The sequence below is a fragment of the Myotis lucifugus genome, unplaced genomic scaffold, assembly GCF_000147115.1.
Source record: "Myotis lucifugus unplaced genomic scaffold, Myoluc2.0 scaffold_5, whole genome shotgun sequence".
Classification (NCBI taxonomy): Eukaryota; Metazoa; Chordata; class Mammalia; order Chiroptera; family Vespertilionidae; genus Myotis; species Myotis lucifugus.
The window spans coordinates 7106935-7116782 of record NW_005871053.1 but is presented as its reverse complement, the minus strand read 5'-3'; the positions used below and the strand labels follow the sequence as shown (position 1 = coordinate 7116782).

Genomic DNA, 9848 nt, shown 5'->3' with positions numbered 1-9848 from the left:
TTTTTTGATTGTCTGCCTGGCCGGCGCGCGCTCCACAGCGTGTTGGTCCTTATACAGTACCTGTTAAGCGTATGCGCGCTTCTGAGGTCTCCACGTTCGACTTCGATACAAATTACTCTTTTCAACTTCGCATCACAGTCGAGAGACCTTTGTTGCTCATTCAGAGGCCACCCATCTCTTGTAACAAATTCCCCCGCTAAAAAAATAGACTTGTTTCCTCTGCTCCCTCTAACTCCGAACACTTCTGAATTAATTGGGGACGGGTCCCTACGGAAAAAAGAAAAACACGCTTTTTTCTTTTTTATTGTAAGTAGGAGGCTTGTAGGGTCTGATTTCTTCACCCATCTCCTTGTCGGGGGGGGAGGGTCAGAGGGGTTGGCAAACCGCAGCCGTGCGACTGCTAAGTGTTGGGGTAGACTTGGAAATACCGGATCTCTGTTTACTGAGATGGGAGGAGAGGAGACGGCAGGGACCCCTGGAGCTGGACCTTTCGAGCCTGGGGAGGCTGTAGCTCCTCAAAAACGGGGCGAGTTTCCAAAAATGAGCGCCTGGGTCCCCTAAGTCCCTAGGAACTGAGATTGCAGCTTGTGTCTGCCCCCCTCCCCCCTCCGCATCATGAAAGGACGGGGAGGGGAGTGCGTTTCAGTGTCTGAGCTCCTAAGGAAACCGACAGTCTGAGGAGCCCCCGACTTGCCCACCCCCACCCCCTACCCCCGCCCTAGAGCGGGAGGAAGAGGCCGATTGCGTTCCCCAGAGCCGCCCAATTGGTCGCCATAACTCACACAATAAAGTCGCAGCGCGGTGGTCAGCGGTGCCCTCCGGCGGCGCCTGTGTGGTCTCGGTGCCGAGCTGGCGGCCTAACCAATTCCAGCTTGGCTCGGGCACCGCGAGGCGGGCTGCCGGCTGGGGCGGGCTGCAGCCACGGGGTCGCTGGGGGTCTCGGGGCCGGAGGCAGGAGAGGAGGACCCCTAGCCCTCTGACCAGACTAGACCCAGGGCCGGCTGCGGGGGCTGCCGCGGGCTCCCGGCGATGGAGCGCTGCCCCGCCCACCTCCGCGTTGGCGGGTCCCCGGAACCCGCCGGCCTCCCGAGCCCCCGGAGGCGCTGAGCGGAGGGCGGCTGCTGGCCCTCTTCCTCCGCGGGCCCCGCTGTTCCTGGCCGGTAGCTCTGGCTCCGCTCTCCTTCCTCACCAGGTTGGGGGAGCTCGGCCTGCTCTGCCCGCCACAGAGGGATAAACACCTTGGACTTCTGCTTTGCGGGATGTAGTCGCCAAGGTGACTCCTTGCGGTAAAAGGAATGTAGCCTTGGCCAATCGAGCTGCCCCGCCAGGGCCTCCTCCGGAGCAGAGGGCTTGGCCGTGAGGAAGCACCCAGGATTGGTGTGAAGCCTCCTTCCTGGGCGCCAGAGTTGGGAGCGTCTGTGATGCCCTTCTCCATCATCAGAACTCTGGGACTGTGCCTGCAGCCCGGACCCAGGACTCGGGCAGTGCGTGGGTCTCCGCTGCCAGGTCACCGGTGAAGAGTCCTCTCCAGGGAGACCGGCCGGACGGGGAGGAACGGGTTGGGAGTAGCATGGCTTAGGCCTAGGGAGAGAGCTGGTGGCCGCCCCAGACCACAGGATCTTCCGACAAGCCGAGAGTCACCGGGTACTGGAAAAGGCCTCGGCTGCAGCTTAAAGCTGGGAGAAGCAAGCCTGGCCCAGGTAAGCGGAGGAAACGGCAGTGCAAAGCCAATCAAGACCAAGAAGGGTCCCAAGGGACACTCGGGCAAAGGCACCCTATGCCCGATGCCCCCAGCTCCTTGCACTGGGCCTGGAAACTCACAGGGGCTTCGCCTCCCCTCAACCTGCCTTGGCTCTGCCTGGCAGCCTTGTCCTTCACCATCAAATATTGCGGGTGTTATCATAATACCCTGAAGGGGGGGAAAACCGGGTCGGGGGATGTAGGCGGTGCTGAAATGACCGGCTTTGAAGAACCTGCAGGCAAAGTTTCGTCCAATCGTCTGAGCCTGTCCTCTTATTCCCGGTTGTAACTAAATACTGCTGCGAGCGTAGCCGAAGCCCTTTGTTGGAGATGTGTGAGCGCAGTCTTTACAGAGCGGGCTATGTGGGCTCGCTTCTGAATCTGCAGTCTCCCGACTCCTTCTACTTCTCCAACCTGCGGCCGAATGGAGGCCAGTTGGCCGCGCTTCCCCCCATTTCATACCCGCGCGGCGCGCTGCCCTGGGCCACCACGCCCGCCTCCTGCGCCCCGGCGCAGCCTGCCGGTGCCACCGCCTTCGGCAGCTTCTCGCAGCCCTACCTGGCTGGCTCCGGGCCTCTTGGCCTGCAGCCCCTGGGCGCCAAGGACCGACCCGACGAGCAGGCCAAGTTCTATACGCCCGACCGCGGTCTCCGGGCCTGAGAGCGTTGGCCGAAGCGCGGCCACCCTTGCCCCGGAGTCTAGCCTGGCCCCCGGCAGGCGCTGATCTCAAATTGTCCAAAGTACGACTACGGCGGGTGTGGGCCGCGCCGCGCCCGGCTCTGCGGCCCCTGCTTGAGGGGACCCCTGCGCGCCCGCTTCAAGGACGACGCCAAGGGCCCCGCTCAACTTGAACATGACAGTGCAGGCAGCGGGCGTCGCATCTTGCCTGCGACCTTCGCTGCCCGACGGTAAACATTGGCCGTGCTCCCCGGGCCAGCAGGGGCCGGAATGGGAGGTGGGGTGCAGGGGAGAGCGTGTAGGGGGAGGGAGCCTCCGGGGGCGGGCAGGCTATAGGGAGCAGGCTGGGCTGACTAGGGTTCGGGCTGTGTTGCAGGCCTGCCGTGGGGGGCGGCCCCTGGGAGGGCCCGCAAGAAGCGGAAACCCTACACCAAGCAGCAGATTGCAGAGCTGGAGAACGAATTCCTCCTGAACGAATTCATCAACCGGCAGAAGCGCAAGGAATTGTCCAACAGGCTGAACCTCAGCGACCAGCAGGTCAAAATCTGGTTCCAGAATCGTCGTATGAAGAAGAAGCGCGTGGTGCTGCGCGAGCAGGCGCTGGCGCTGTACTAGCCCGGGGCCTGGCCATGGCCGGGCCTTCCTTTTTGAGCCGGAGCCTGGCGTGGAGGACGAGCTGAGACGGGGTCTTTTCCATCTGCTCCTTCTCAGTTGGTCCTAGGTACCCTCTGCTCGTCTGCAGCCCCCAAAGCCAGCAGGAGATTTGGAGACCTGGTCAGATTTGGAGACCTCCAGGCTTTCCCCTTTCCCGGAGGGGCTGTGGAAGTTGCGGCACAACCTTGGCCTTGAGGCTTCCCCAGTGGGGGCCTAGGCGCACCTGTCTTAGCATTTAAACCTGGGCTCACTCCAGCTCCCTTTTACTTGGATTTCGGCTTTCACATAGTTAGTCTCCTTCCCCTCCTCCCCAATTCCTTCTACATTTAGCAGGCAATTGAATTCAGGAAGGCCTCCAGGGCAGAATGGAAAGGGTTGTGGGCACAATTGTGTCTCTTTGCAGCCAAAGCCCCTTGTGGAAAAGCCGGAATCCTGATTTTGGAGAAAGGAGAGGGTGCCACCACCACTCCCTGCTCTCTGCCCTGGATGGTTTGGGAGGACTAAAGTGCCCTAGATCTCCAGACTTCGGGAGGAAAGGGGAAGGAGTGTGGCCCTACAAACTCAGAAACACCTCGGAGTTCAGGCTGGAATGGCTCCTCCAGCTTGGTGGAATGGACTGGATACTTCCTTCCCATGAATGGGGCAAGGGAGGCCAGGCTCCATGGCAAACTGCACTTCATAGCCAAGACTGGTAAAATTCCCCTACTTCTCTCACCTCCTCACACACGCCTAGGCCAAAGCCCTGCGCTCTGTAACTGGACCCCCAGAGGTGAGCTCTGATGAGGAGCTGCTAGGCTGCTTTGGGGCTGGGCTGCATTAAAAGGAGGGAGAAATGTCCAGGGGCAGGAGAATGGAGTGAGCAAGGGGGAGGGGGTGTCCTACATTCCGAATATAAATATGACTTTCCTGTCAAGGTGGGTAAAGGTGTCAACATGTCTTTCTTCCTTAAATTATAGTAACGGGCCACTGCAAGGAGAAGTGAAGGCTCCTCCATCGATCAGTCAGGAGGCAGACAAGGAAGGAGTTCCCTCAGATCCTGGGCCCCTCACAGCTGCTCTTGACCAAGTAGAGAGGAGTAGAAGTTCCCCTCTTCCTCTCCACCCCCCTCCAAGTCCAGGAGGGGCCCAAACACTGTGCCCTTTCTGAGGCCATCGCTGGCCTGCCCCCGTGGAGTCTGAAAGGCCCTGGGCTTTGCTAGGCTTACTTTGTGGAGGCTGGGGTTCCAGGATGCCAAAAGGAGTCGTTCCACATGTGCCGGGGTATCCTGCCTTAACCTCATTGAACCCGAGGGCCCCCTAAACTCCTTTTTACCATCCCTGCTTCTTTTCCCTCTCCTTCTGTGAATTAGCGCCCCCAACTCCTAGCAAGATGCATAACAGCCTAAGAGCTTGGAAATTCCTTCCCTAAGTCCAATGATTTATTTTCAGTGGAGGACCAGGCCCTAGATCTAGAGTGGGCACCTCACAAGGAGCCCCTGAGCCTCTGCCAAACTGACTTTAGTTGATATTTAGACTAATTGCATTTTCTTTGCTATCTAATAGTTGTCATGCATGTTTTGTTTTGTTTTGATTTTGTCAAAAACAATAGCTTGTATATATCAGACACATAGAAATGTTTTGAGTGGAAATAAATATCCAGGTCCCAGCCAAGCTGTCAAGGGACTGATGTTGATTTATCAAAACGTTTCGGATTCCCTCCTAATGTTTTTCAGGCCACGAAATCCAGTTTTTCTTTCCTGGTTGCCGTTTCACTGTAGGTATTGACTTGATTGTTCATTAGATGAGAAGATGTCTTCCAAGTCAGTCAGGAAATGATGTATGAACAAAATGTGTGTGAAATATCCAAAGAGGGGGATTCCTGGACAGATTTGAGTGTGTCTCACACATGAAGCAAACCCTCAGCTTATTGCAGGCAGGGGCTTCTGCATTTTGCCTAAATTCTCAAACTTGAAAGCTTGCTATTGTTAGGGGGATGGAGGCTGCCAAGATATGAGGTTCCTCATATTTCAATACAAACATCTCGCCCTGCCATGTTTTGGTCAGCCTTCTCTGGAAAAGGCTATGCCCTGTGGCACCTCTGCCTTCAGCCTAGCAAACTCCCTTGGGAAATGTGGCCTCTGCACCCTAGGCCTTCCGAGCCTGTAGCTCAGTCAGGGAAAGCAAGGAAAGGCCTGCTGTATTCACCATCCTCTTATAGACCCCAGCTCCAGCTAGCTTGGAGATGGAAAGTAAAGAATTTCTAGTTTTTAGCAAGTGGGACAATGGTCAAAACTGCCAAATCTCCAATAGTGAGTACTTAATGGTTCCAATTCCCCTTCCCACAATCGAATTTGATGTGTACTTTAAAAATATTTTTAAAGTAGCTCCTTTAAAAAATACAACGGAGGAAAAAGGAACCAAGAGGCTGGGGGGACCCTCTCTTTAGAAATGTTTCCCCATTTTGTGGGGCTCAGGGAGGCATTGGTACCTGGAGCTGGTTCTCAAAAACATCCGAACAAAAGAGGAGACCATTCTCAGACCTCAGGTTCAGGGGCTGGGTAAAGGAACAGGAAGCCAGACGTAAACCCAAGACCTGAGACCGCATGCAGGAGGCCATTTCTTTCTAATATATATCATTAAAGCATCCTGTTCTTTCTCTTTAGCCTGGCTTGTAGGGTGGGAGGAGATATTCATGGAGACCACTCCCCAAACAGATTGAAATTATTCTAAGGGTAAAATCTTATCCGTGGCGTATGGCTTGGGCAATGCTTTTCAAATCTATCCCTTTTACCGATCCGCACAAACACAAAGGCGGTGGGGTGGCGGTGCCCTCTCTCCTGTAGCAGCGGTGGCTGAAATCCCGGCGAGGATTTGGAACCACGAGGAAATTCATAAGAAACAAACGCCCAAGAGAAAGGATGCTGAAGTCTGAGTGCTCAACATTCCCTCGCACAAAGACAAATGCGTACTCGGAAATGCTGCAGTCCAGGCAGGCCTCTTTACCAAGAAAACGGTTTTTAAACGAGAAAAAAACAAACAAAACAAAAACTGCTTCGTCTGGCATTCAATGGCTGCGAACTCAGGGAGCCTACCAGGACGCTTTTAAGGCCTGGGGCTCTCCCCAAGGGAGGCGGGCTGGGGAGGCTTCCGGGAGGCAGGGGGTTGGGGTGGAGGAGAAATCCAGAACTGTTGTAAATATTCATGTGTGTGCCTGGAAGGGGGTGCCCTTTCACCCCGCCTCTCCCAGCTGCATCCACCCACCTTAGTGGCGGTGGGGGTGGGGGAGGGGGTGCTCGGCGCCTGTCCGATCATCCTCGGACAAAGGTGGTCTCCCCACATTTTTTTTGTTTTGTTGTTGTTGTTCTCCAGTCACTCGACTTAGGAAGCCCATTCCGAAGGCTCTGCAGGAAGGGACTGGCTCTGGGTGTTTTCCCCTCGCTTCTCCTCTTCTTTCGTTTCCTAAAAGAGCATAAATAATTAAAGTTTGGCAGGGAGGAAAAGCTTTCTTGCAGAACTGTAGTGGCAATAAATGAAATGACTCAGAATCCCTTCCCCAGTCAGCTTTTACGAGAGCTGCCAGACAGTGTCTGTTCACGTTCTCCAGATACCAGGGGCGCCCTGACAAAGTTAAGGTCAAGTTAGTGTCTTATCTTGGGTGGCTCACAATCACCGCAGAGCGTCCAGGCGCTGCTCGGAAAGCTACCACTCGCGGAGCTGCGGGCTGTGCGGGAGGGTGCGGTGCGCTCCCTCCCTGCGCTTCGAGCGGGGTCGCGCAGGCAAGGACAAGGCCACAGCGCCACCGCGCCGGGGGCTTCACGGTAGGTTCTCGAGCGGGACGCGCGGGTTGGGAGGTTGCGGTTTTCTTTGGGTTTGGGATAAAGATTGAGAAGGGAGCTGGGGCCCAAAGACGAAGCGGGCTGGTGCCAGGACGAAAGCCCTGGCTTGGGTGTGGGGGCGGGGGTCCGTGCAAACGCGCAGAGGGGGCCCGCCTTCCCCTTTTCTCTTTACACCCGTGAGCCGCTGCAGATGGCGAACCTCCCCCGCCAAAGCGCGGCTCCAGCCGGAGCCGCCATCGCCATGTCGTTGAACTTGAATGGTTCGTCCTCCCCATTTCCCTCTCAGGCAGCCAGCAGACTCTATTTGGGGGGTAGAGGGATGCCTGCGCCCCACCCCATTCAGAGAGAAGGCGCGAGAATTTTGTGCGCCCCCGGACACATACAGACCCGGCTGGGGCCCCGCCGCCGTTGCCCAGGGCCCTGAGCTGCCGCAGGGCTAGTGTGCAGTGTCCCGGGAGCCATTTTAGGAGAAAGATCCAGGGGCGTCGACTACGAGCCCAAAAGGAGGCTTAGGCCGGGATGCGGATGGGGAGGCAGATAACTGTGCGGGCGCTCTGGGCTGAGGAGAAGGGGGTCGAGCTGGAATCTGGGTAAAGGTGCCCGCTTTGAGGAGGTGCACAAAAGGATGGGCAGTTCTGGGGGGCGGGGGAGGTTCCCTGCCTTCCAGTCGCCACCGACCAGTTTGCGCTGTATTCAGAGGGAAGCAGAGGTAGGAAGGTGGGGGCGGAGAAGGGTGAGTGGGAGGGAAAAGGGAAGGGAGGAGAAAAAGAGGGAGAGGGGGGACATTGGGCAGAAAATAGATATGAGCTCTGCCCGCCCGCCTTTTCTCTGTGTGGCGGCCCGGTGGGCAGAGCTCACTTCAGGGGCACTGCAGTGGCCGGAGCCAGGGAGGGACCCCGCTCCACAGCCTGCGCCCGCCCTGGGTGGAGGGCTAAGTCCCGGGCTCAGTGTTTCTGGTTGCCTGGGCAGAGGCATCCTGGGGAACGGAGCATCTTCCTACCCTGGGTTCTGGGGTTGGGGTTTGCAGGAGCTTCTTTCTGAGAGTCTGATTTTACCTTTGGAAAGCGCTGGCCCCTCCGAGGCGGGAGCCCAGGCCTTGCCTGGGTCCCTAGGCTAGAAATAGGGACGAAGTGGCCACCAGGAGAGTGAGGCCTTGGGGCGAGCGGATGGGGAGGTCCTCAGGGCTGAGTCAAGCAAGGAGGCAAGAGCTGCTGAGAGACACCCCCCAAATCAACAGACTTGGGGAGAGGGTGGTGCAGAGACTGTGTAGGCCCAAGGACAGAAAGGAGACCAGGGGAGAGATGGCAGATACGTAGGCCTTGATGGGGTCCCCACACAGGGACTGGGCTGTATGTGAGGTTGGCTGGTCCCAATCCAGGCCAGAAAGCAGAGAGGGTGGGAAGGGCCGAGGCCGGGTGGCTTGTCTCTGGTTAGGGGAGAGCTGAAGGCTGGGCTCCCTGAGAGAAGAACTCCAGGTCCTTTTGTTCATCAGACCCCCCAGCTTCCAGAGGGGCCATCAGGGTGTCCTCCTTGCTTTAGCGCAGGGAGAGAAAAAGGCAGAGGCGACAGGGATCCGGGGAGAGGCTGTGACACACAGCGAGGGGAAAGGAGGAGAGAATATCAGGAGACAGAGCAGAGAAAAGGAGACAGAAACGTAGGAGAAAAGAAACAAGAGAGGGGAATAGACAATTAGGACAGGAGAAAAAGAAACGGGAAGGCTGCAAGAGAGACGAAAGAAGAGACAGGAACAGAGAGAGAAGAGAGGGCGACAGGACCGAGTGGGCACCGAGGCCCTAGCCTGGGTGAGCGCCTGGTAGGGTTTTGGAGTGGGTTTTTCCGAGGCTGGCACTGGCGCTCCCGAGGTCAGGAGTGATGAGAGCCAAGTTACTCTGCAGCGAAAGCGCTTGGCAGAGAAATATGTAAATCAGACTCCTTGCGCCCCGAGAGCTGCGCAATCACGCCCCTTGAAGGAGATGCAACAAGCTCCTTGCTGGCACGCTGCAGGGGTGGTGGCGTCGCGGGGGGAGGGATCGGCTGCTGGAAGGGGTGTGGAGAGTGGGAACCTCACACCCTCACACCTAGTCCCCAGTGCCCCGGGCCCGGGGCTCCCCCCTCTGCTCTCCGCTTCTTTCCCTTCCCCCTTCCTCCCCCTTCCTCCTCCTCCCTCCTCCTCCCCGTCAGCCTCGGTCCGCGTACTTAAGCGGCGCGGGCGGGCGGCCCAGCCGGGCGGTGGCAGATGCACCCAGCAGTGGCAGCCACCGGCGGCGCACAGGTGACCAGTCTGCGGAGCAGCCTAGTCGGGGGCGCCCAAGGAGATCTGGCTGGAGAGGGAGGTCGATCCGCCCCCAACGCGCGTGTCTCGGCGCCAGGAGCCGTCCCGGGGCGTGTTGGCGAGCGCTGATATAGATATAAGGACATTTCTCTCCATGGCGTCACGTGACATAATTACCACCAGAATCAATCAAGATGAATTGCACGTCAGCGCCCGGTGGGGATTTTTGCTTAGTTGATCCTGGCCCAAGCCTCGTGTGCAATCAATGGCTCAGGTTGGCGGGCGCGGGGAGCGGCCCAGGGCTGGCCGGCGCGCACGCCGCGGAGCCATGAAACGACTTTGACGAGTGCGGGCCCGAGCGCAGCTAGTATGTACCTGCCCCGGCTGCGCCCTACTATGTGGCCCCGTCGGACTTCGCCAGCAAGCCGTCGTTCCTGTCGCAGCCATCGTCCTGCCAGATGAATTTTCCTTACTCTTCCAACCTGGCGCCGCACGTCCAGCCCGTGCGCGAGGTGGCCTTCCGCGACTACGGCCTAGAGCGCGCCAAGTGGCCGTACCGTGGCGGCGGCGGCAGTGGCGCGGGGGCCGGCGGCGGGGGTGGCCCCGGCGGGGGCGGCAGCAGCAGCGCGGGGGGCTACGCTCCCTACTACGCGGCGGCGGCGGCGGCGGCGGCGGCAGCGGCGGCGGCCG

General features: G+C 58.3%; 2 protein-coding genes across 2 annotated transcripts in view; both read left to right on the top strand.

The window, feature by feature from the left end:
* The first annotated feature begins 1140 nt into the window (after positions 1–1140).
* Positions 1141–4705, top strand: HOXD12 (homeobox D12). Its single transcript, XM_006083089.2, is given in 3 exon segments — positions 1141–2382; positions 2384–2648; positions 2795–4705. Coding segments are annotated over 3 exon segments (816 nt in total). The 5' UTR covers positions 1141–2070; the 3' UTR covers positions 3034–4705.
* A 587-nt stretch (positions 4706–5292) lies between these two features.
* The window catches only part of HOXD11 (homeobox D11), a 6574-nt gene continuing 2018 nt past the window's right edge, over positions 5293–9848 (top strand). The window contains exons 1-2 of the mRNA XM_023743468.1: positions 5293–5359; positions 6683–6868. Of these exons, the coding sequence (XP_023599236.1) occupies positions 5293–5359; positions 6683–6868 (253 nt within the window). The remainder of the gene's footprint in view (positions 5360–6682; positions 6869–9848) is intronic.